The 27,373-nt window shown below is 32.6% G+C and overlaps 1 protein-coding gene across 2 annotated transcripts in view; it reads left to right on the top strand.

The window, feature by feature from the left end:
- Window positions 1-24,241, top strand: part of LOC148611519 (NGFI-A-binding protein 1-like) — a 39,278-nt gene extending 15,037 nt beyond the window's left edge. Inside the window, exons 4-11 of one of the 2 annotated variants that reach the window (XM_088592164.1) lie at window positions 1,236-1,501; window positions 12,035-12,190; window positions 12,914-13,033; window positions 16,005-16,138; window positions 16,774-16,894; window positions 17,604-17,797; window positions 18,925-18,968; window positions 19,882-24,241. In XM_088592164.1, coding sequence (XP_088448290.1) covers window positions 1,236-1,501; window positions 12,035-12,190; window positions 12,914-13,033; window positions 16,005-16,138; window positions 16,774-16,894; window positions 17,604-17,797; window positions 18,925-18,968; window positions 19,882-20,261 — 1,415 coding nt within the window. In that variant the 3' untranslated portion in view covers window positions 20,262-24,241. The remainder of the gene's footprint in view (window positions 1-1,235; window positions 1,502-12,034; window positions 12,191-12,913; window positions 13,034-16,004; window positions 16,139-16,773; window positions 16,895-17,603; window positions 17,798-18,924; window positions 18,969-19,881) is intronic. The other variant, XM_088592165.1, reaches the window with a different exon arrangement.
- The last annotated feature ends 3,132 nt before the right edge of the window (window positions 24,242-27,373 follow it).

Here is a 27,373-nt window from a genome sequence, read left to right on the forward strand (position 1 = left end):
TTAAATAATTAACATGGAAAATCCACATTTTTACCTTTTCTGCTAAATGACAGCATGGAGGCAAATTACTCACATTTGTAAACAATGTTCATACCCTTTAGTAGTAAATTACAAATATGATTTTGAAGTACACTTTCTCAACTTTATTTTTACTTTTGATCAGAATACACACAAATAGTGCACTTACAATGCATAGATCTAGGTTCAGTGTGTTTTTGGTACTACATAGAGGGGTGGCCATTTGACCTGGAAGTGGTTAGTAAGACCTATTGCTCAAAATAAAAGAGTTATCTCCTTTTCTTCAATGGACTTCATTGCTTTCTATGTCATTTTATTCTCTTTAATTCTTGAAGTTAATCAAAAACCAACTGCGAGAAAGGATGCATTTTTGATATGAAAGGAATGATTTTTTTAAAAAAACAAAATAAGCTGTGTATCATCCACTGCCTGGTTTTTGCATTGACACCCTCTCAATTTGTTGAGATCATGTTCTAGCTTTATGTGTGATGCCCTTTCCCTTTATTTTGTTATTGAAAGATAGATTTAACATGATACCTTTTTACAAAAGTGTAGTTGAAATCATAACCCAAAGCAAAATGTATTAAGGAGTAATCAATATAGCAGAAATCAACAGAATGTAATCCAGGGTCAAAGACTTGACAGGAAAAACAGACATACACAACAATGGACATACAATAACCAAAATAATATGTACAAACAAACAAAAGTAAATGAGCACCTCCAATTCCACCAAAAACTGAGAGCATGGACCAGGTGCATGGGTAGGGTAAGTGTCCTGAAGCATTGTTGAAATATCCAATTGGCAATGAATATTTTTCATCATAGAATCAATTTTGAAACAATTGCTTCATTAAGCTTATTTTCTTGGTGATATCAGAAGTAAAAAATCAAGCAAATGCTAATTCTATATTTAATCCTGCAAAGTCAGATAATTAGTTCAACCTGATTAATGCATTTATTCATTATTTTCTTTATGACTAGAATGTTGAGTTTTTAGATGGTAAATTTTGATCAAATCATGAACTGATATTGAAGTACCTCTACCTTACATTAGAATGCCTTGTACAGCTTGGGATCAGTGTTGAAGCATCTGTTGTTGTTTATTACCTATAAATTACCATAATTGTGAAGCGATCAAATTTATAATAACATTTATCTATGTAGGTTATGTAAGACAATGAGCATTAAAGATGGATAATAATTATACATTTCAGCGGCATTTCAAGGACAGGTGCCAGCAGTTGCATCAGTTGCTAGTGTTGTGCAGTCACCAAGCCAACCAAATCCTCTGACACAGCCTGTGACTAAAGTCAGTATGGTGACAGTGACACCCCCAGGGCAGGTGAGCCAGAACAACCCTTACCCCCACCATTCCACCTCACCAGTTATGACTACCCGAGCCTGGAGTCCCAGCTCTCACATCCAGCCCAGTGTCAGTCCAGGCCCTGCTCCGCTAGGAAACCAACAGGATATGAAAGAGGTGAGGGTAGCTGTATTTAATGGGATTGCTTGGCTTGTTATATTCCTGTATGTGTTTGTCTGCTTTGCTTTTTCATTTTTTTATCTGTTTTTCAGTATCCATCTTAGAAAGCTGGAGGTATATAGTGATCATGGTGTTTGTTTCGTTGGTTTTTGTACATGTAATTAGTCCATATGGAAATTAGTTAAATATGGTTCTGCTTAAAAACCAGGCAGGGTAGATTCATCATATCTAAAAAAAATTAATGAATTTGAATACAGTTTCTATGAAGCGTACTGAAGGATTTCCAATAAAAATATTCGGGATTAAAAAAAGTATGATTCACTAATCATTTGCTTCTACCCAGTTTTAAGGCAGAGCTGTACCTAATTACTAAATTTAAAGATAATTGATTCAATGGCATTTTTTTTTCATTTTTTGTACTGACAGAGGTATATAGAAAATATTTAATGCTATGAAAAATTTTGATCACTTAAAAGGTGCATAAAAAGGACTTTATAATTTGATTTAATTTGTAACAAGCTTTCTGATTGGTTAGTTCTCTTTATACTTCACAATTTATAGCAGTAAACTTCCCTAAACTAGGTTATTTCGTAAACCAGTTCAATAATTAGAAACATTCCTTAAGCATTTTGGGGATAGTAATTCCTTAAGTGTTATAGGGGTCAGGAGTCTGTCATAACTCCTTAACATACTATGGAAGATACAAAAAAAACTTTCGTAAAATTAGCCCCTACAAAAAAAGAATTGGATAATTTCAAATAGATTGAGGAAAAAGTTAAGAAAAAATATATCATATACTAGTATCTATGCAAGAAGTTCTTGTTGGTTATCAAAAATGTGAATTTTTTTCTCAGTGTTTGATTTCCATTGTTGGTTTATTTTGACATTCTTACATAAAGTATAAACAGCAGTTTAAATTTTAGGTTATAAGTCTTACCATGAAAATAGTAAAAATAAAGGCTCATTTAATGATGCTATGATTATTTGATTGATCACTTTCTACCAGTAATCATAAAGGGCTTCTAATTTTACTGATGGATTTTGAAAGTTTAAAATCCATTTACTGGAAAAATCAAATACCAATAAGGAATAAGTCACAATCATAATTTCAAATATTAGTTATTTTTGTATCATCATAATATACATGTATGTCATTCTTGAAAACATATTTCGGTGCAAATTTTCTGTAAGTGTCTGTCATAAAACTTTTGTTATCCAGAATTAAGTTGATCTAGCTTTTTGTAAATTAGAAAAATGTAATGTAGTTAGCTGCAGAGCTGGTGTCTCTCTGGGTTTGAATGACCAGATGTAATGTAGTTAGCTGTAGAGCTGGTGTCTTTCTAGGTTTGAATGACCAGATGTAATGTAGTTAGCTGTAGAGCTGGTGTCTTTCTAGGCTTGAATGACCAGATGTAATGTAGTTAGTTGTAGAGCTGGTCTTTTCAGGTTTGAATGACCAGATGTAATGTAGTTAGTTGTAGAGCTGGTCTTTCTAGATTTGAGTGACCAGATGTAATGTAGTTAGCTGTAGAGCTGGTGTCTTTCTAGGTTTGAATGACTAGATGTAATGTAGTTAGTTGTAGAGCTGATGTCTTTCTAGGTTTGAATGACCAGATGTAATGTAGTTAGCTGCAGAGCTGGTGTCTCTCTAGGTTTGAGTGACCAGATGTAATGTAGTTAGCTGCAGAGCTGGTGTCTTTCTAGGTTTGAATGACCAGATGTAATGTAGTTAGCTGTAGAGCTGGTGTTTTTCTAGGTTTGAATGACCAGATGTAATGTAGTTAGTTGTAGAGCTGGTGTCTTTCTAGGTTTGAATGACCAGATGTAATGTAGTTAGTTGTAGAGCTGGTGTTTTTCTAGGTTTGAATGACCAGATGTAATGTAGTTAGTTGTAGAGCTGGTGTCTTTCTAGGTTTGAATGACCAGATGTAATGTAGTTAGTTGTAGAGCTGGTGTCTTTCTAGGTTTGAATGACCAGATGTAATGTAGTTAGTTGTAGAGCTGGTGTCCTTCTAGATTTGAATGACCAGATGTAATGTAGTTAGCTGTAGAGCTGGTCTTTTCAGGTTTGAATGACCAGATGTAATGTAGTTAGCTGTAGAGCTGGTGTCTTTCTAGGTTTGAGTGACCAGATGTAATGTAGTTAGTTGTAGAGCTGGTGTCTTTCTAGATTTGAATGACCAGATGTAATGTAGTTAGTTGTAGAGCTGGTGTCTTTCTAGATTTGAATGACCAGATGTAATATAGTTAGTTGTAGAGCTGGTGTCTTTCTAGGCTTGAATGACCAGATGTAATGTAGTTAGCTGTAGAGCTGGTCTTTTCAGGTTTGAATGACCAGATGTAATGTAGTTAGTTGTAGAGCTGGTGTCTTTCTAGGCTTGAATGACCAAATGTAATGTAGTTAGCTGTAGAGCTGGTGTCCTTCTAGGTTTGAATGACCAGATGTAATGTAGTTAGCTGCAGAGCTGGTGTCTCTCTAGGTTTGAATGACCAGATGTAATGTAGTTAGCTGTAGAGCTGGTGTTTTTCTAGGTTTGAATGACCAGATGTAATGTAGTTAGTTGTAGAGCTGGTCTTTCTAGATTTGAGTGACCAGATGTAATGTAGTTAGCTGCAGAGCTGGTGTCTTTCTAGGCTTGAATGACCAAATGTAATGTAGTTAGCTGTAGAGCTGGTGTCTTTCTAGATTTGAGTGACCAGATGTAATGTAGTTAGCTGTAGAGCTGGTGTCTTTCTAGGTTTGAATGACTAGATGTAATGTAGTTAGTTGTAGAGCTGATGTCTTTCTAGGTTTGAATGACCAGATGTAATTTAGTTAGCTGTAGAGCAGGTCTTTTCAGGTTTGAATGACCAGATGTAATGTAGTTAGTTGTAGAGCTGGTGTCTTTCTAGGCTTGAATGACCAGATGTAATGTAGTTAGCTGTAGAGCTGGTCTTTTCAGGTTTGAATGACCAGATGTAATGTAGTTAGTTGTAGAGCTGGTGTCTTTCTAGGCTTGAATGACCAGATGTAATGTAGTTAGCTGTAGAGCTGGTGTCTCTCTAGGTTTGAATGACCAGATATAATGTAGTTAGCTGTAGAGCTGGTGTCCTTCTAGGTTTGAATGACCAGATGTAATGTAGTTAGCTGCAGAGCTGGTGTCTCTCTAGGTTTGAATGACCAGATGTAATGTAGTTAGCTGTAGAGCTGGTGTTTTTCTAGGTTTGAATGACCAGATGTAATGTAGTTAGCTGTAGAGCTGGTGTCTCTCTAGGTTTGAATGACCAGATGTAATGTAGTTAGCTGTAGAGCTGGTGTCTTTCTAGGTTTGAATGACCAGATGTAATGTAGTTAGTTGTAGAGCTGGTCTTTGTAGATTTGAGTGACCAGATGTAATGTAGTTAGCTGCAGAGCTGGTGTCTTTCTAGGTTTGAGTGACCAGATGTAATGTAGTTAGCTGTAGAGCTGGTGTCCTTCTAGGTTTGAATGACCAGACGTAATGTAGTTAGCTGCAGAGCTGGTGTCTTTCTAGGTTTGAATGACCAGATGTAATGTAGTTAGCTGTAGAGCTGGTCTTTCTAGATTTGAGTGACCAGATGTAATGTAGTTAGCTGCAGAGCTGGTGTCTTTCTAGGTTTGAGTGACCAGATGTAATGTAGTTAGCTGTAGAGCTGGTGTCCTTCTAGGTTTGAATGACCAGATGTAATGTAGTTAGCTGCAGAGCTGGTGTCTTTCTAGATTTGAGTGACCAGATGTAATGTAGTTAGCTGTAGAGCTGGTCTTTCCAGGTTTGAATGACCAGATGTAATATAGTTAGCTGCAGAGATGGTGTCCTTCTAGGTTTGAATGACCAGATGTAATGTAGTTAGCTGTAGAGCTGGTGTCTTTCTAGGTTTGAATGACCAGATGTAATGTAGTTAGTTGTAGAGCTGGTGTCTTTCTAGGTTTGAATGACCAGTTGTAATGTAGTTAGTTGTAGAGCTGGTGTCTCTCTAGGTTTGAATGACCAGATGTAATGTAGTTAGCTGTAGAGCTGGTGTCTCTCTAGGTTTGAATGACCAGTTGTAATGTAGTTAGTTGTAGAGCTGGTGTCTCTCTAGGTTTGAATGACCAGATGTAATGTAGTTAGCTGTAGAGCTGGTGTCTCTCTAGGTTTGAGTGACCAGATGTAATGTAGTTAGCTGCAGAGCTGGTCTTTCCAGGTTTGAATGACCAGTACCTGATAAAATGTCTTAGGTATTTGTTACTTTTCTTTGAGGGTTTGATTAATGGTCAATAACTTTTTTTTTAAATTTTTGATAATTGATAAATTAAATGAATTGTGAGTTCAATTTTCTGACACTATACTCACATTAAGTAGCAATCTTCATAAAAATCTGACAGAAGGTGATTTATTCGGGTCAAAAACCCACTTTTATTGCTTGTTCAGAAAATGTTTCTGGTCATATTATCAGCCTTAGTTTTTCATTTAGTCGTTGCGCTTTGAGAAAAAACCGTAATTGGCTTTTTGCAAGAGTTATCCTTCTTGAATTGGTTCCATTTGGTTGATTTTAGTGGGAGATGAATGTATGATTTTCTCAAAACTGATTATTTTTATGTAAAAATATAGCATATGAAGACTGAAAAACTGTTGTTTATTCAGTGGGTTTTTCTACACCATGAATCACTTAACCATTGGCAGTGTCTGAATTTTTATATCGACTGGTACTTGATTCCTATTTACCAGTTGGTCTATGTAGGCTTTGATTTTTATTACACTGTAGATGAGGTGTTTCTATTTAGATATTAAGCTGATGTATACCTTTCACTTTTACACATACATGTAATTCCTCAACATACATGTACTTCCTCAAAATATCATGCTAATGATGTCTTTGACAGGTGGAACTTGTGATATTAGTTAGGACTTACACCAAAAAAAAAGGCCTTTATTTTTGTTTTTAAATTTTAGTTATTAATCCACATTTTAAACAATTTGAGAGAGTAATCAGGGGAACCAAGGTTATAGTGGTAATCAAAAGAATGTAATCCAGGGACAAAGACCAGACATGGAAAACAGACATACACAAAGAAACTAAAGTAACTAAAATCATACATACAAAGTAACAAAATCAAATGAGCAACTCAGACTCCACTAAAAACATGGACGAGGTGCACCGGTAGGGTTAGATGCAGAAAGGTTTTTGGAAGATGAAAAGAATCTATTGTATATTGCATTTTGTTTTAATTGAAGTAGCACTCCAGCTAAGGATCATGCAAAATGTGATTCATGAGTAAAAATCCTACGTATATTTATTTTTGATATTTTATTTGAAATTTCATAGTAAACAGAAATTAACGTGGTTTTTCATATAACCTGTGCTCTTAGGAGATAAAACTTGTATAGAATGCACTGTAGATTTCAAAATTAAGGGAGATAATTCTGTAAATGATGCTCAAATACAATAGAATCTACTGGATTTTCAGTGTTGATTATCTCCTAAGAGCAGGCAGATTTGAATGAATAATTACACATTTCATAGTACAGACCCATAAAACAGCTTAATTACAAAAATAACAATATGTAGCCTTTTTTGGGGTGTATCACATTTTTCAGATTTTGCATGGTTCTTACAAATACAGCTACATAAAGCCTGCCCTAAAATTATAGGAAAACTGTGAATGAAGCCCATTACAGGATATACTGACTCTCCAACCCAGAGACCATATTGTCATAATTTAAAAAAAAAAACAAATCTGTCAAACTTAAAATTGATGTTGCTTCATTCTGAAATCAAATCTTACATGCCTTTAAAAAGTGGCTATGATAGTACTTGCAGAGAATACTATAAAGAAAAAGGTGGGTGGATGGACGATATAAATAACAGATGGACAGAAACAATAATTACATATACATACTGAAAAACAGGGGTATTATAACAGGCATGTTTACTACTCTTACAATTCTCACACAAAAGGATTTACAAGTTATATATTTTAATTCTGACCTTGAATCGTAATATTTATACTATAGTTTGTCGAGAGGAAATGAAGGATTTTCTTATTGAATGCAAATAGAACACAAAAAGATTCTGTAAGACATGAACTTTCATGATTAAAGCCACTTGTTTTTTTTTTCTGAAGTAGCCTGAAATGAAACCTCTTTGGGTACCAAATAATTCATTCTTGCCTTTGGATACCAGATTTTTTGGAGAAAGTAGACACCTTTTGAGGATTTGTTTTCCAAAATGATATCCAATTTATTCTGTTTTTCTTCACAGTATTATTCTCAAGTTCCATTTTATTTTGACAAAATAAACCCAACGTTTTTTTTCTTCCATCCTGAACAATTCTCATATTACCATAGAGTTTACATTGCATGACATTTTTGTTATAAATCTTTATAAGTTTGTCTTGGGTCATGTTCGTGTTCAATCTTGTCTGAATTCAATACTCTGCAATATAAAAGTGAATACAGCATGGGATAAGGTTATATGAAGAACATTCACTCAGATTGGTATTTGGTCTTTCTTGATACTGCAATTGTTTTTTTTTTTTTTTTTTTTGGGGGGGGGGGGTGTGGAACCAGTGTTTGTAATCATTACATAGTTGCTCTGAGTGCTTAAATATTTGCTGGAGGTTTTTAAAGTTTTTCTTACCACCTGTTTATAGTTTTTTTTCAGGGATCAGGGGAAGGGGGTACAAAAATGTATTTAAGAATATTTGTGCCTGTCTACCTCTTCATCATTCTAACTTTAAACCTTAACACCTCTGAAACCTTTCATTAGATTTTGATAAAACTTTATATTAAGGTTGGATACTATGTGTAGATGTCCATGAAAGTCTAAGTGGAGCATTGTGATAGCTCATGTTTGATGCTTTATATGCACCTAGTAATATATCATAACGTGTATGTTTTTTTGAAAAATCATACCTAACAGCGAGAAATTAGGCATTTGAAAATAAAAAAAAATAAAATTTTGTTTTCAATTGGGAAGGATTGATACTTTTAATTTAAATATAATATTTGGATTTATATTTATTCCTTTACTTTGTTGTTTTAGCTCTAGTATCTTTATCATGTTTATAAAATCATCTAAAATTGCTACATTGTCAAAATGGTATGCTGGTATTAGATTACAAATTATTGTATGTGGCAATTGCTGTAAAAACATAGATGAAGATTTTACCATCCATTCGTGTCTAATAATTCTACTGAATTCCAAATCTTATAGTTTGTGTGAAAATTGATTTTCTTACATAGAGACAAAACCCAATATGTAGTCTGCATTTTTTTTATGCCTCAAGTGTTTAGGTGATATATTTTGTTAATTTGTTGTCAGCCTGTCCACAAGCTGTGCAATAGCCTAAGAATGCTTTGAGAAATGTGTCCATGGTTTTACTTTGTGGTAGTATCCTGTTGCTCCCTGCAAAGCATTTTATAATGATCTATGTCTTGATTGAATATTATCTTATTTTCCGTCTTTTAATTTTGATGTTAGGGTCTCGAACTGCAAAAATTGTAGGATGTATGATACCGGTATTACCTTAATACTGATCAGGTATCAGCGCAGGTGAATATTTAAAGGTAAATTTTGTACTATCAAAAACACTGCATATTCAAAATTTGTTTTGATGGTTTGTATTGGTAGAACTGCCTCTCTGCCTCTTCTGTCTATTGGTTATCAATTAATAATTTTTTTTTGTTAAATGATTTCCCAGTGCAATATTAGCAACAGATATTATACTTTGTTCTTGTCATTTCCACTAAGCAGGAAAATTTCAAAATTTTGGAAAGTAATTTTCACGCTCATTTGTAATTCTTATTACCATTAGATTTGATATCCTTTCTTGTAGTGATCTATCAATTAATCTTTTTTATCTTAGTGTCCCTCAATGGAATATAAGAGTGCTATTCCTTGTGTATTTGTAGGCGGTAAACCATCTGAATTTAGTGACTAATTCTGACATTCATTTGTATTTTAGAATTTCTTTGTTTAATCACATAGTGTAATATTGCCTATAAATATGTGAAACAATACATGTATAAGGGATGTCTTTTTTTTTTAATTATCACCTTCCAGCTCTCATGATGTTATAACTTCTTGTGACAAATTTCATTAGTTTTAAGTTTCTTAATTAACATATTTGGTTTGATTTTTGAATCCATGCGTATTTAGTAGTTCTAATTTTTGTTTTTAAAAGATTGATCAAATACACAGATCATATTCCTAATTCATGTATTTGTTGCATATAGGTTATACTGTGTAAATTTTTCCTATGACAAATAAGGTAGAACTTTTGGGCTTAGTAATTGTACATGAATGTACAGTTACGTATATGTACTCTAAACAGGATCTATACTGTATATGTACTTTTATATCACCGTAGTTCATTTCCTTCGTGGATTGATGAGAAAATGTTGGGTTTTTATTTCATCCAGGAAGATATTCAACCCTTGTCAATGCATTTGTGGTACAAACCTCAGGGTCTTGAATTTTTGCTTGTTTTAGAATGTAGTAGTTCTGTCTGTGTGTCCTTTTCCCATTTTTTTAGCTCTATGCAAGGAAGGCACTTGTAAATAACTAGCTCAAAGGTGTATGTAATTGAAATGTAAAGCAAGCTAACATTGCTGTTTATATTAACTTTAAGTCGTTACAGTTGATTGACTTATACCTGAGTTGCTATGACAAATGTAGTGCAACTTTAGCCCTTATAGTTAAACTGACATTTTAGATTTTTACTGTTTTTTTTAGGAATTGTTGCATAATTCTTTTATTGTGTCTGCCAACCATAGCCATATAGTATCAAAAACACTATCAGTACTTCTGATCTATGATGTACATGTACATGTACATGTAGTTACAATAATCACTTTTCATATAAGACTTCCTTTAGATACATTTTTGGATAATAGTGCATGTATATTTTTTACAATGCAATAAACCAAGAAAATTATCAGCATTGACAAATCACAATAGTGATGCAGAATAATCCAAGCAAAAAATTGAAATTAACACTAAAACTGATATGAAATACAAGATTATCTTGAAAATTGAAAAAAATAGATAAGCCTTTTTTTTTATTTTCTTATCTTGAATGATATGTGATACACTATCAGTGATAACAATAATATCTTTGAACTTTTTGTCTGGAAAGGGCAATTGAATGCTTTTGTTTGACATTGTTCTAGTGTGTAATATTTTGGATATTCAATTCAACATATTAAAATTTTAAATCGCAAAATGCTTCTAGGCAAAGCGGGCTTTAATTTCTCAGCTTTTTTTGATAATTTTAAACAGTACTGTTAGTAAATTTTTATCATTAAACATGCTGCTTAAGAGCACAGTATAAACATAATCTGCTTTTGGACTGAGCATTGCTGAAGACCAACAACAATAAGATATCAAACTTAACCTATTAATTTTGTGCCTACCCAAAACAATTATAATTAATTAAAGATGTTTTGGTATATCCTCACCTAAACCTTGTATGATTTTATTTGTGGTATGGTTAGCAAGGCAGGTTTAGGCAAAACTACATGGATTTGTTTTCAGTTCTAAGGTTTAAAAACTACATGGGTATGTATTCAGCTCTAAGGGTTAAAAACTACATGGGTTTATATTCAGCTCTAAGGGCTTACAATTTTCATGTTTTCAAAAAGGACTTGAGCAAGTCATATGATCCTGTAGACATTTCTTGTTAAATCTTATTCTATGACTAGAATTTTAATCACCTTGAATGAGGGTGCATAGAGTACTACCGTGGATGTGTTGTATGAACTGTTCAATCATATCAGTCGCTATAATAAAGTGATAAAAGTACAAATCTGCCTCAAGTCCATACAGTGTAGCCTCATATTTTTTTAGGATAGTTTTGGGGTACACCAAACAATAAATCATATACAAATAGAGGAATTCAGCATATTAAGCTGCTTTCCAAAGAAAAGATTTTTTTGTCCTCAAATTTTATCAAAATTAGTAGTAGGAATAATAATTTGAAGCTGTCATTTTAATTTGATGTTAGATGCAATAGTTACAAAGATGGCATACATTATATGTTCGATGATAATTTTTTCCAGTTTTTCATTTTCAAGATAAGATTTAAATGGGAAGATGCTGCAATGATGTTTTACTTTGTTTTAGTTAATTTTATTTGACTGCAAAATTTTTGTCTGGCTGTTAAGTTGTTATGGCTTCTGCAGAAACTTGGTTTTCATGTATTAGTTTGTAGATTTCTATCAAACATTTAGCACAAAGTTCTTTGCCATATCAGATAGGATTGGTATATCTATTGAAGACTGTTGTCCCAACCTTTTCAGAGTGTCGAGGTGTTATGTTATGCTGTCTGAAAAGTTTAGTGTCAGACTGTCCATCCCAGATGATGACTTGAGAATGAATTTTTTTGCACATTGTTTGAGCATCATAAAACAGAGATTAAGTTCAATTTTCAGCAAATTTTTGAGTTTTGATACTTTGCCACCCTCATTTTGTGCCATTATATGGCAAGGTATCACTCAATGTTTCAGTAATGCCACATTTTACTACATTGTTGTATTGTCTTCTTTACAGGAGAAGGATCACTCCTCATCACCCTTACCTACACCTGTTCTAGTAGAGAATCAGATCACCTCATTAGCTGAAGCCGCAGCCAACCTTGCCAAGGATTTGCCATTCTTTGATGCCAAACCTCTTAATTTGAAAAAGCCAATTAACAGAGAAATCATGGTAAGAAAAACATTTTTTTTTTGTATGTATCTCCCCTTTCCCCACCAGAAATTTTGAGATTTGATTTTCCATTAGCTCATTCTGTCAGTCTTTGGTTTGTTAGGTGATTGTATAATCCCCCTTAACTTTAGATTTTAATATTTTTTTCAAATTATCTCCAACAAAGAATTGCAAATTTAAAAGTTATTTATCACTTTCGTTTCATCATATGGACACTTGTTATGATTTTCTGTGAGTTTTAATCTTGTTCATATGATGAAAGTATATTAATAAGTACAATATAATAGTTCAGTCATATTAGTGAAATCAGAAATTCAAAGGTCAGGGGACAAAGAACAATTAACTGTACTGATTCCTGGATGACTTATAGCACTGAACAGGTCATCAGTTTTTTTAAGAATATTTTTTTATAATTCACTAGTACAGAAAAAATGTAAACCTCAACCCTTATTTTTCTCTCATACGTTACGGAGGTAGACCAAGGGTAAGGGACACAACTCTTAAAAATCATTGGAACATTTGTATTCAACATTTTACATCATTCTCATGTAAGCATCTAATTAACTTGGATTCATTTTATTCTGTTTCAAATGAAAGCTTGAGAGGCTTTGGTGAACTTGAATATAATACATGTACAAACATATCACTGATTTCATGAGTTATGTCCCTTACCCTAGGTCTACCTCCTTAATGTGTAAATATAAATGGTAAACATTTTTACAGGGAGTGATCCAGCAATCAGCAGACAGCCCTAATAGACTGGAAGAAATCAGAAAGTATGCAGCCATTTATGGAAGATTTGATTCTAAAAGGAAGAATATCAAACCCATGTCAATGCATGAGGTAATTAAGTTTTTTTAGAAAAAAAAAAAAAAGTCATTATTTACGAATGATTTTAATTAATTTTGGTCTGATAACATCTTAAGTATAGTAGTTGTTATAAAAATCAGACGTAAGGTGGTCATGCATGTCAAAAACCCACCAAATACACTTTTATGTCTAATTCAGTAATGGTTACAGACCACAAAACTGGTCACAGTTTGTCATTTGGTTCTTGCATTTATGAGATGAAAAAATAAATATAAATTGTGTTTGAAATTGACACTTAGCAAGAGTTACCGTTCTTGATTTGGTTAGGTTTGGTTGATTTTAGTGGGAGATGAATGTAATGTATTTTCCAAAACACAGATTTCAGTACAGGAAATCTATCATTACGTGAAGGTGTTGCATATGTAGAAGGAAAAAGCATCATTTGTTTGGTTGTTTTTCTTCACCATGAATCACTTTAGCATGGGCAGTTTCTGAATTTTATATGGACTGGTACTTCAGTAGTTTCAATCTAATGGATATGGAGTACAACAGCGTAGTTTAGTAAGTTAGGGGACAGTACTGGTCAGTTAATTCCTAAAATATGAAGTAATTTGATTTCCTCTCAACAGATAATTTTTTAATTTATTTAAATAACTAAAAATAATTTTTTATCTAGTGAAATCTAATACCTCAACTCAACATGTGGGTGGTATACTGAAATCACATTGTTCACCTGAATTTTGTCACAATTTTCTTAATTCTCTGTGTCCACACTTGCCTCAAGTATTTGGGTTTGTTCTTTTCTGTCAAATCAAGCTGCACCATGCAGAAAATTTTATTACGTCACATGATTGCATTGTATTTTTTTCTTTTCTGACTAATACAATTCACTCATTGTTAGTATTATTATTTAATTTACAACATAAACATCATTTGTTGTTTTATTGTTGCTTTCATGTAATAGAAAATATTTGCCATGAGAAGTAACATTTTACACTGTACTGGCTGTGGTATTGCTATTGGACGATTGCTCTGAAAGTCTCTCTAATATGTAACTCATCGCTCTCTACTACAGTAATGACAATCTTCAATGCATGTACTCAAGCTCCACGCAGCGGTAGCCATTCGCTTCCTCTTTTACTAACCGCTGCAGACAGGCCTTTCAAAATTCTTGGATGTAATTCAAATCATACGTCTTTAGACAATCAGATAATGTTGCTTAAAATCATTCACTTTTTCCCGACTTTGCAAAGACAAGTGCATTTTCTTAAAGGGCTGGCTGCAGCATCTAGAGTGAATTTGGAATGTCAGACACTGTTTGGAGCTTGGCATGTACTTTTTTTTTTGAAAAAGTCCATATATTTCCCCTTCTTACCCTTTTTGACCTTAAAGACAACTCTTATAGAAATGCCAGTCACCTGATCGTTATCATTTTTCCTTATTGGCTAATTACTGATCACTTAGTGACATTTTAAAAATCATTAATCGATATCCAGTCTCTTATGTTTATTTTTTTTAAAAAGAGATATAGAAAATTATAAACTAAAAGAACAAAATTATACTTTTTTTTTAAAGATGCTACTTGTTTTAAGTCACACCTTTTTTGTTTTGATAACTTTCTGCCTTTGTTTATTGCTACAATTTTTTTCCAAACAAGTTATACAGTGTAAGTACTCGTATAAAAGAAAATACGATATGTTGTTAGTTTACAGATGGATAGATGGCTTGATACTGTGTTTTTATACAGTAAATAGTCTGTCCTTAGGGATAATTAAAGCAAATGTATTGTTTTTGTTATTATTAACACACATATGAGTTGAAGAAAGTAGGTTCATATAATTGTACATGAACATTATTATGTAAGGAAATGAAACACAAACACTGAGATATTTACGTCATGGGAATTCTAACAACAATACATTTATTAACATTTAATGACTTAATTCAGAATATAGTAAACAGGAGAGGAAAAACATTTATATTCATGTTCTGTGGACATTAAGAATCTACCAGAACTAAGAGTACGAGATAGAAATCTCAGACACCCAATTGTAAGATTTCAAGCTTTCTAACGAGGCTCTGCCAAATTATTCATCCATTTCATATCGCAAATACATCCTTTCACCAAGTTGAATGTTGGTTTTTGATAAACTGCAATTGTTAAAGAGAAATAAATTAAAAAGAAAGCATTGAAATTCAAACTTGTGTCATAGTTTTCCTTTCCTCTTTCATCTACCCTGAACTTGACTTTTTATGAGCAATTCAGCAGGTGTTTCTAGAAAAGCAAAGTATGCTTACCCTACCGGAACACCTGGCCATGCTCCCAGTTTTTAGTGGTGTCTGAGTTGCTCATTTACTTTTGTTACTTAGTATGTATTATTTTGGTTATTTTATGTTATTTGTTGTGTATGTCTGTTTTCTGTGTCTAGTCTTTATCCCTGGATTACATACTTTTGATTTCTGCTAGAATCATGGTTCCCTTGATTACTCTTGTACTATTTAACATACATATGATATAAACATCACATTGAAACTGTGGTATAATTTTTTTTCATGTGCCATCCATACTATAGGAACTGCCAGGTTCTACATGGACAGTCTCTTAAATAGTTTTTTGTATGCCAATTCAAAATGTCCTACTTGCTAAAATTATTTATTATTTTTTAAAATTTTATTGGGATATCACAGATGTCACATGTTTTTGGTGAGATAAGGAAGTCTGGTTAGGCTGAAAACAGGAATTTTCTTATTTTTTTCTGAAATGAAATTCTATTTTTATTTGCCCTGTCTTTATATTTACTCTTGTCTGTACATCTCTCTATCTTAGGAGTTTTCGTCATATACTTTTGAACGCTTCATGGAAATGATTTGAAATTTGGTTTGCAGCTTCAGCATGATAGGTTAATCCTACGTTTGACTTGCTTCATGCTTAAGTTACTTGTTACTTTTTCACTTATCCAGACACCTATTTTTAATTTTTATATACTCTGCTGATGTATTTCAGATCTCAGTGAATGAAGCTGCAGCACAGTTATGTCTACACATGCCAACATTGTTGACAAGGAGAGAAGATTTATTCCCCTTGGCTAGACAGGTGGTAAGGGACAGTGGCTACCAGTACTCAAAGGGCCACTCAAGGTATGCATAATATAGTGTTTGAAACTTGCTCACCTAAGTTAGGCAGGTGGTTTGGATCAGTTGCTGCCCTTTAATATGATAGTACAGTAAAATCTGTCTAAATTGAATCCATGTTGGACCTTAGAATTTGTTTGGTTTAGATAGGTGTTTGGTTAACACAAGTTCAAAATGCATTTAAACTGGTATGAATTGACTACAATAGTGTCTGATTTAGACAGGTTTTTCATTAATTTAAGGTTCAGTGTAGACAGGTTTCACTATACTGCAAATATCACTTGACATACAGAATATGTTAATTGAAGTTGTCCATTTAAAAACAACAAATTTCATGAAAGTCCTAATTGTGTACCATTTTGGTTTGCATTTTAAAGTTTATAGAAAAAGATTGTCATTGGTAGTATTAAAAAAGTAACAGTCTGGTATTGGTGTAGCTTTAACTGCTATGAAAGCCTCTTTCATCTTAATTAGTCAATTTAAATGTACTTTTCTTTCAAGTTGTGAGCAAGCTGTTAAAGATTTTTGGGTCATTGTGCAGCTGTTTCAGTAAAAAAATAGTAATTGCACTACTTTAATTGCTGTGCATAAATGATAAAAATAATACAGCACTATTACTGTGGTGAAAAATCCTTTTTCAGAGCTGAAGAAACAGTGTTGCCATCTGCAAAAAGGAGAAGATTGGATCCCACATTCCTAAGAATGCTAGAGACATACCCTGGAATGTATAGGCCATCAGAGATTGAAAGAAATCAAATTAATGTAAGTTTTATTACATACATAGATGTGAAAAACTGAAACTATCATTTATGAAAGTGTCATTTTAGTTAATTACAGGTAATATTTTAGTTATCACTAATTAAGTAGTTTGAATCCAACATAGTACTGATTGAAATAATAGAATGTTCCGAAATTGGCATTATGATAGCATCAAAGAAAATCAAATGAAAACAATTAATTGACCATAATAATAAAAATAAACTCGAACTTTGAGAGTTTTTTAAACAGTGATTAAATAGCCCTCAAAATCCTAGCTAAAAGCCTGTTTTTAAAAGCAAACACATCATTTTTATGTCAAAAATCAACACAACCTTTTGAAAGTGAATGAAAAATACCCAAGAAGTATTAAAAACTTCATAAGAAGTACTGGTAATCAGAAGGGGCACAGTTAGCCAAGCAGAGCAATACCAAAAGATTATTTGCGTCAATCAATTAATGATTGATTGTTTAAACAAATGTACATGTTTGTAATGTTTCTACAACTAAAACTGATTGGCACTTGGCTTTTTCCATTTTTGTACTTTCTTTGCCAATTTTAGAAAGGACACCTGTCTTTTACACTCTTCTTTAATCTGCCTCACAATGGAGGAAAAATTAAATGTTTTATAGTAATCTTATATATTGATCATACATATAAGTTAATTGTCTACTAGCTGTAAATGTTTCATATATTTATACCATATAATAACAGGAGAGAATATCTGCCATTATAAAGGAGCTAGGTGCATTGAGTCAGACACAGGATGAATTTAAGAAACAGATCCAAGCTGCCCAGGACAGAGGAGACACAGAAACAGCCAAGACATTACAGGATCAGTTTGATCAGAATTTAAAGAAACAGGAAAAGCTGATTGCAGAACAGACTGATATGAAGAAAATGAAGAAGTAAGAAATGGGTCAATTTTCTATGTAAATTTTATCAAGACTGGGCTAAGTATTAAGTTTTTTAACATGAGTTTCTGTTGATCTGGAGCCAGAGACAGGATTTTAGACAATGAGTTGACTAACAATTGTTAATCACCTAATTGTGGAAACATGGTGTTTAACAATAAGCTAAATATGTTAATTTATACCCCTTCTCAAAAATTGGATGATACGCTAATATCACCATGTCTGTCCATCTATCTGAATACTGTCAGAATTTTTGCAACTCCCAATCAATGGATTGATTTAAAATTTGGTATGTGGCTTTATATACATGGGGTATACTTTATAAGCAATTTTGATTGCTGTCCAATATCAACTTCCTGTTTCATGGAATAGGGATATACATAGCACAGCAACTTTATGTTTCTTCTAATACCTGGAAGATGAGTGCATGTTTACCAAATTTTCACTCAGATTTTTATACATCACCCAATGTATTCCAATGGGTAAATTTTTTCATACCCCCACTTGACAAGTGAAGGGTATATAGTGAAAGGGGTGTCTGTCTGTCCTTCCATCTGTCCTTCCTTCCTTCCTTCTTTTACCCTGGAGAGACCCATCTCTTTACTCCTCCTATACCACTGAAGAGAATTTCATGAAACTTTCACAAAATCTTTATTACAAGTTCCCATTGTGCACCTTTTAATTAAGAATTTGGGGGTTTTACATAGAAAATAATTGACTTTGTCATTTTTGAGTGTGGGGACATGAGGGGACCCATCTCTTATCATTTACTCCACCTATACCCCTGAATGGAACTGAATAAAACTTTCACAGAATTTTGTTAAATGTTCCAGTTGTGCACCTTCTATTTTAGAATTTGATCCAAATCAAAAAGATGCATGTTATCAAAAGGGGATATTGGGGTTTCAGTAAGTGAGCATTGCTCACAGTTTTTCTAGTTTTAATTGTCCATCCATCTGTCGGTCCCTCTGTTCATGAATCTGTCATTGTGTCATAACATGTTTATTTTGTGATGATTTTATGAAGCATCATGCTCCCTTTATTAGTGAGGTGTTTATTTAGCAGAAATCTTTTACATAAATTTAAATGTTTTTTTTTTTTTTTTTTTTTTTTTTTTCTAGGGCGTCTAATTTGAACAGATATGGATTTGAAGATGATGATCCAGGTTGGTATCCTTTTCATTAACATGACTGTTTTACATTTAGAGCACCATTGAAGTTCTACATTTTTTACATATATGTCTTTGATGGATGAAATGTCAAAGTTCAAATAACTTTAAAAAAAAAATTGTAAAGAAGATGCAAATTAGGGAAATAATGCTGGGACATCTGATGAGAATCAAGACTCACAACACAGGGGAAATAAAAAGTACAGGTATACAATGAAAACAAAAACAAAACTGAAGTACGAGTACACACTGAAAACAATAACAAAACTGAAGTATGAGTACACACTGAAAACAATAACTGTTTTCAAACTATAATAACTTATGCTCTACATTACACCCTACATCACACAAGTTTTGTCAAATTGTTCTGATGAGGAAACAGAGTGTCTATTTATTTTGTCATGTGTTCAAACAGATGTGCATTAGTTCTTGCTTCATCCTCCTTTCTTAAGATCACTGTGAAATAGCACTGTATTGTCTGTCTAGTTTACTACAAGTAACAGATCATTGACACTTGGAGGCAATGGTTCAACTATCAGTCACTCCTTGTTGATAAATTAAATTTTGTCAAATAAAAAAAAAAACTCACTGAGAGCAGATTTAATGTCATCAATAAATGACAGATGTAGACATTTAACTTAGGAAAGCATTAGACAGTTAGTTAGCTTCTGACTCACTGTGCCAAAAATTTGAAATCACAGTAATAGACATATTTTCTTCGGTGGCTGCTATTGTGGAAGTTTATTGTTGTTTGTATACTGAACTCTCTTTCAACTGAAAGCTTTATGAAAGTCACAATTTGAAATTATATTGTTTCTTTGACAACAAATGGTTTATTTGAAGACAATTCTTAGGTAATTCAGAGCAAAATGACAAGTGTGCATTAATGTATCTTGAATTCTTTCAACAGGTTCTGATCTGCAGAGTGGAGGGTCTTCCCCCTGTGCTGATAATTCAGCTGATGGTGATGATTTTGCTTCACATGTTCGAGCACAGTTTGAACCCGCTAAAGGCAAACTTTGGAATGACACCTTGTTTGATGAGGGTTTGAGAATTGCACAGCAATATGGGATGGCAGACTTTGCTGAGGAGTTGAAAGGTTTACAGGGTCCTGAAAAAGATGAAAACCCAGAGCAAATTAAAGTTCCAACTTTTAATAAGAAAAATGGACATTCAACAAATTTTGGAAATGAAACTTCTGAAAATGAGATTTCACAAGCTAATCATGTGATGAATGACACAGTTAAATCAGAGACAATTCCTGAACAGCCTGTGAATGGTAATTCCTGATAAATTCTCAATTATATTTAATGTATTTATGTTAAAACTCACTTTGTTTTATAACAAAGTTGAGGAGGATAGAGTTATTCCCCTTGTCTATCCACTTATCTTCAAGAAAAGTGGAAATTGCGCTGTTTTATGTTCATTGTTGCAATTTGATTGTTGTTAACTAGGAAATAAGTTTGAGCCAATGTTTTGGAAAAAATATTTACCTTTTGACTTTTTTCTCCTTCTGCTTTTATTTATTGTTTTCTTGATTGAACTACAGGACACTTTTGATTATGTGAATCTAACTTTCTCATTAATCAGATGTTCTGCCACTGCTACTACTAATGCTGCATTAATTGTTGTGTTGTAAAGTTTTCTCGTTTCCCAGCAGTCAAGCATGATATAGTAGGTAATGAAGGGGAAACAACTCTTCCATATTTTTGAAGCATTTTCATTGTTCCAGTTATATATTCATTGTTTTTAACAATAAATCAACTTCATTATGAAGCCATTTATGGACATGAATCACATTTGTACCTTTTTACATGTTTTTGCAAACATTTAAATACTTTTTTTACATTGCATCTATGTATGAAATCATAATTTCATAAGCTGTATATAATCTTGGTTCCTGTGATTGCTCTTTGTGGTCACTACTAACATGTTTCATGTTACAGAAATGTGTGCATACTTACACAATGTATGTTAAATCAAGATTTGAAGAACTTTATGAGATAATTAATTATGAGAAGTTAAGAATTTAAATATGATCACAAGTACAAAAGAATGCTTAGATTTAACAAAGGTGCGCAAGTAAAATCTTGTAAAGTACTTTGCACTTAAAGTAATGTACTGATTAATGCAGGAATTTGTTTTTTTTTCAGGTCTTTTTTTTAAATCTTGCTTTTTTTTTTGTTGCTTTTTTCGCCTTGTCATAGATCAATTTGTATGGTGATTAGTGTTCTAGCTAAAATTAGCACAAACCCACAATGACTTTGTTACCATAAAAAAGCAATAATTTTTTACTTCATGGGAGCTTGCTTATTTAAGGCTGCTTTTAAGTATATCTTCCAGTTTTTATGGTATCATGTATTTGAATGCAATTCATTTAGAAATGTCTAATTTTAGTCAGTAATAAGAAAGAAGGGATACAAATGCTTTCAAATTTTTTATCTAATTGAATTAAATGGATATAGCATTGAGATAAATATTGTGTCTTATTTATTGTGAAATGAGTTTTGTGTATGTACTATTACCTTTGTTCCCTAGTAACAATGTTTTATCTCACAGAATTTTTATTTGTAGGATTAAGTACCATTCTGTATAAGAATCATTTTGTGGTTTGCACATCATTTTTTCACAATTTTTTTTGGCTTCAGATATTATCAATACATCTATAAAACAACTGAAAAAAAATATTCAAATAAATACTGAAGCATCTGTGATGTAGATACTTTTGACTGCATAAATTAGGAAAAAGTGGTGGAAATTTTCCAAGCCATTTTCCCACAATGCATGTCAACTTATTTAACCTATTAATATCATAAAAAGGCAAACGTTATGAAAACTTTCATGATTATTTCTGGAGGCTATGATGTATAAATACTTGGGAAATGCAATGAAATCTTGGCATTTTTTTTCTATTCATGTGCCACAACTTATACCCATTTTGTCTGACTCTTATACAGAGGAGTACTTAAAACTTTGGTGATTGTATACAATCTTCATCCTATTAATCTATGTAAATGAACATTTTGGTCAAAAATCTTATTTCATGGTTTGACCTACTTCCAAAACCTTTACTTTATGATTGGAAATTAGTTCAAATAACAATATTCAATGGATTTTATGCTTTTAATGTCTTAATTAAATCTTGTTATATCACCATTGTCCTTTGCTGTTTTGAGGTACCAACTTTTATTGTACTGTTGTATTGATTAGACCACCAAGCTGTAAAAAATATAAATTTTTCTGGTGAAAATAAGACTGTCAAATAAAATTTTACAATTTTTTCCTCTATGTTCAAATGGAGAAATTCTTAAACAATTTTCAAACCTACTAAACCTCCTACATTAGAAGGAGACATAAAAATTTGCTTTTACATAAAAATTTTTCTACATGAGACAATGCCAATGGGGAGAATCTCACACATGAAATGTGTCAGTGGTTAACAGGTATGCATTTCATCTGATACTCGCTAATGAAAAGACTTTCACAGGTATTGTAATTAATTAACAGGTGATTTGAGATTTTCCTCCATGCATTTTTTTTTGTTTTTGTTTACTGAATATAAAGTGCTATTTTATTGTTATCGTTTGTTTAACATTAAAAACCCATCATAAATACATGTATATTATAAATAACTCCATTGTTCAAAACACTTCATGGTCAAATGTTTGATGCATCATCGACATCTGTTATTGTATAAAGTGGATCATTTTTGGACTTTATAATTATAGTATGTTTTTACCTTCTTTTTCAGTGTGAAAATAAGACAAAAGTTTTAATCTGTACTTGAATTGCTAAAATCATATGTGACAAATTTTAATTGAGGTAATTTTCAAGGTAAAAATTGTCCTTGTGAAAAGAATTAAAAGTTTCAAATAAAGAATATGATTTTACTTTTTCTAATGGAGTTTCAGACTTTTACATGAAAAAAATGTCAATAAGTTGTAGAAGTATTTTATTTGGTTCTCATACATGAATTAATCACTTTTAGCATTTCCATATAACAAACATTTAATTTTGGCATTGTCATTGAGAAAACGAAATATTCATTTTTCAGAATTTAACAGAGGCAATTGAACTTTTGCCATACATTGAAAGTAAAATGTTTTTTTTTAAAGTTTATTTCATGGTATTCTGTGATTGATTGGCTGTAATCTTGGTACAGGTATCTGTCCTCTCCTTACTACATACTACATCTAGTCATACCATGTGCATTTATTAAACTCTTACAGTACTTACATGATACGACTAATCATGGCGAAGTAGTTAAAGCTATCAGTCCAGAATCCAAGACCTCTCTCCTTTCATTATTTCTAATCATATTAAGAAGGTAGACCTAGGGTAAGGGACACAACTCTTACAAATCATCGGAACGTTTGTATTCATCATTTTACATCAATGTCATGTAAGCATCAAAGTAACTTATATTAATTTAATTCTGTGTCAAATGAAAAGCTTGATAGCCTTTGGTGATATTGAATATGATACAAATAAATCACTGGCTTCATGAGTTTTGTCCTTTACCCTAAGTCTACCTCCTTAAGTGTCAATCTCTGTAAGAATCAGGCAGTAGGTGAAACATGGTATGAAAAAAAACCCATCATTTTGATAGTGTACTTTGACTATTCACAGACAACATTTGCCATATGATGCTGGACCATTGAGTTACAATTTCATTGAAATGCATTGAAAAATGAACATTTCAAGGGCAGATAACTCCATCAAAAACCTCATTTTTCTAAGATTCTATTGAACAATATCTGAACAAATCCAATGATGCAGAGTTCAAATAATGGTTTTTTCAAATAGAGAAAGCACCCTTGAGTGATATTTTATTGTCAGATCGTTGGGTTTTTGACATGCATGTTTCTGATTTTTCCCAATTTGCCTGATTTTTACTAACATTACACTTAATACAAAATCTGTATCATTTCAGTATGGTTTATCTGTGTTTGGTGTTGTCATTCATTATTGTTAAATGTAAAAGAGATTATGTGATGGTGAACTTGATGAAAAGTACAGTGAAACCTACCTAAACTAAACTTTGCGTTTACTGGAAATTTTGCTATGTTTGCGAAAATTTTATTTTTCACATGAGTGGAAAAAAACATTGAATTTTAAAAAAAAATTACCCACTTAACTGGTATAGACTGGTTCCTGGTTTACTCTGGGTTTGTTTTACATAGGTTTTACATAACTCTTTTGTTGACATGATAATGTAAATGATTTATGGGAGCAAAATTGTTTGTGACAAATAAATTATTAAGAAAGTTTCTTTCTTGTTTTTTTTTATATCTGTGATGCATTCCTACATGTGAGTCTTCTCTGGGAATGTACAACCAAATCTCCTGTTTTCATTTGTTGTCTCTCATTCTCTTGCTTAGGAAATCAAACTCTTTTTAAAAAATGTAAATTGAAATACATATACAAATGAGGTGAATGGCTTAAGAATTAATATGTATTCATATTTGACATAACAGAACCCAGATAAATTAGCTTACTTCAAGGCTAATTAACGATTTTACAGTTTTAAAGGACCTTTAATTAGTGTAATAGAGCAGTTGACAGTTATTGGGTTGTTCTTTTTTCAACATAGCTTTAAAATCAATTTAACACTGCTCCACAAGTGACTTCACATGGTACAAAAACATGAAAAGGAACCTTTTCAATAAGAGTGCACCTAAACAAAAACTGACAATATCCTGTTCTGACCAAAATTTCAAGATCTTCCAGTTTGAAATATGTGTGTTAAATTCTTTTTTAGATACGTTGATTAATTCAATGTTTGAAAATGGTCATAAAAATGGAGACTGACCCAGATCACACTTACCTACATATTAAGCAGTTTAAGCTCATGGTAAACACTGTATGGGAAGAAAAAAGCTAGTTTATTTGCCATAAAATAATCAAGTTAATAAATTTCTAGTCCATATCGACAGCAGTGGTGATCCAGGGGATTGGCTCCCCTCCTTTTTATTGGAAAAATTGTCACTTTCATGTGCAAACTTTACAAAAAAAATGATAGATAATGTCCTAGCACCCCTCCTTTTAAGGAATCCTAGCAGGCACCCCTCCACCTTAAGCAACCATTGTTTAGCTTCCTGTCCTCAACTCAAGCTTGTACTCTGTTGGGGTGTTGTACTTAATAAATCTGCAACAACAGTAATACTGTGTCAATAACCAAATCATTGCAATGTACAAGCTTAATTGTATTTTTATACTACAGTTAAAAGATAGGATAAAATGCTACTGAAGATAAATTAAGTGTTCTCTTAATCAATATTGTTTACAATAAGAAAGGGTATCATATGCTTTTGAAGGCTGGCAGACTAATTGAACTCACCGTTGTACAGAATGTTAATTCACGTTGAAATATAATAAAACATAATACAATAATAAATACTTAGAACTACTGAATAGTGGAGAAAATCATGCTTCAATTGTTCTAAATCTGCTCTAGCTGTTTATTGCTTTGTTCATGGTCATTTGAGCCTTGCTATAAAGGCTACTGTTGTTTAGAACAAATAGACGAGTCTGAAGGACATTTTTGTTTTACTTTTCTTTCACCCCCCCCCTCTTTTATTTATTTTCTGAGTGCAGGATATCGGTATATTACATAAATCAGTGCAACAACATACTTGCTTGGACAGTGAAACTAACACTAAACTCACTTTACCGATAACAACACAACCACGTACACAAAATAAAACGAACAGGTGCGGCATTATGATTCTTCAGTTGTGGCGGTTGTTTGGTTTACACATGTTCTTAACGCGATGAACTTGAACACAAATTGTAGCTTTCATAGTTGAAACCAAAGAACAAGACCCGGCTAGTATATATTCTCTTTCCGTTTGAAATAAGAAAGGAATTTGCATTTCGTTGCCAGCTCTATTATATCTTCTTTTTGTGAAAACTGGACGCATGAAATTTAAGTTACTTATAGTAGATAAGGCTAATTGGGCTTTCTTAAAATGAAACCTATTTTTCTGTTGCAAGAATAATTCTAATCCTGTACTTTTTTTTATTCATTCCCAAAAATATTAGATAAAAGATTGTTTACCAACAGGGACTTTGTATATATCGTTCTCCCAGTTAAAAGCAGTATTTTTTAAGTCACTGCATGGTTAGAAGGATATATATACACAAGGTGATAATTAAGACATGCCGATGGAATAGGTGCCATTTCCAGCTTTCAAATATGTGAAAGCTTGAGGAAAAACAAACAAAATTATATATAAAGTCAATACGGTATACATTACAAAATGCATTTTCATATGGATCGTCAAAACATCCTTGTATTATATTTTCGTGTTTGTAGAATAAATGCATAATGAATATTGGACGCCTTAGTGTATCATTATCAAGGAAACACTCCTTATATATACATGTACATGTATGTGATTAGGTCTTTTTATCTGACAAAAGATTTTTTTTCAAAAGCAAAATTTATGAATAACTCGCTCCTGGGTGGGGTTACATAATCACAGCGGCACCCCCTATCCCCAGAAGGTGAAACATACACAAAAGACAAAATATATAGCAGGACTATACCGAGAAAATATATAAGCCCTAAATAAAATATATTCTTGGAACACAGAATACTGAGTTACAACCTTAGCGTTACTTGCAATTGCATGGTTTGTTATCAGACAATTACTTGATTTAGTTTTAAAGAGATGCTCCGCACTCCATTTTAACACAGCAACGGCATAATATTTTGTTGTCAAAATTCTTTTATAAGAGGATTGTTTGACTGATAGACACATTTGATGCCCCGCATGTATTTCCTGACAAATGTAATTTGTACTTACAGGCTTTAATTCTTTATAATGGCGACAATTTTATAATCAGACAAACAGGTGAGTAAGTCCAACTATCAGTGAAAATGTCAAATATTGATAGAAATTAAAACCCTGCTGAAATGCACATCTTCAATCCATCAAGGAGTTATATACATAAATCCTTGAATCCATATATATTCATTCTGCAAAGTATCAACTTCCTAACCTAAATACTGTAGGAGTTAAGCGGAATAACTACCCTGAACGGGACGAACAGAATTACGGACGGACGGACAGGGGAAAAACAATAGCCCCCAACTGAACGTTGCGGGGGCATAAAAATCTATTGCTGAGGACCACATGCACTTTTGGTAGATTTTTTTAAAAAAATAGAATAATTACATGAATTTTGAAATGATCACCAAACTTAAAGGGGCTACTGAACAAAACTATCTTATTTCCCTGATCTTGTTACTTCCAGTATGAGACAAATATGTAAATCGTGATCCCCACCACCTTCATTGCCGCACGCGTGTTTATGCTTCATTGATTTCGCGAAATTTTCTGCTTCAATCGTTTTGACCTACTATGACCCATAAACTTTGTCCAATCAAAATATTC

This window comes from Perna viridis, chromosome 7 (genome assembly GCF_037379345.1).
Source record: "Perna viridis isolate PV_CMFRI_1.1 ecotype Kerala chromosome 7, ASM3737934v1, whole genome shotgun sequence".
Lineage (NCBI taxonomy): Eukaryota > Metazoa > Mollusca > Bivalvia > Mytilida > Mytilidae > Perna > Perna viridis.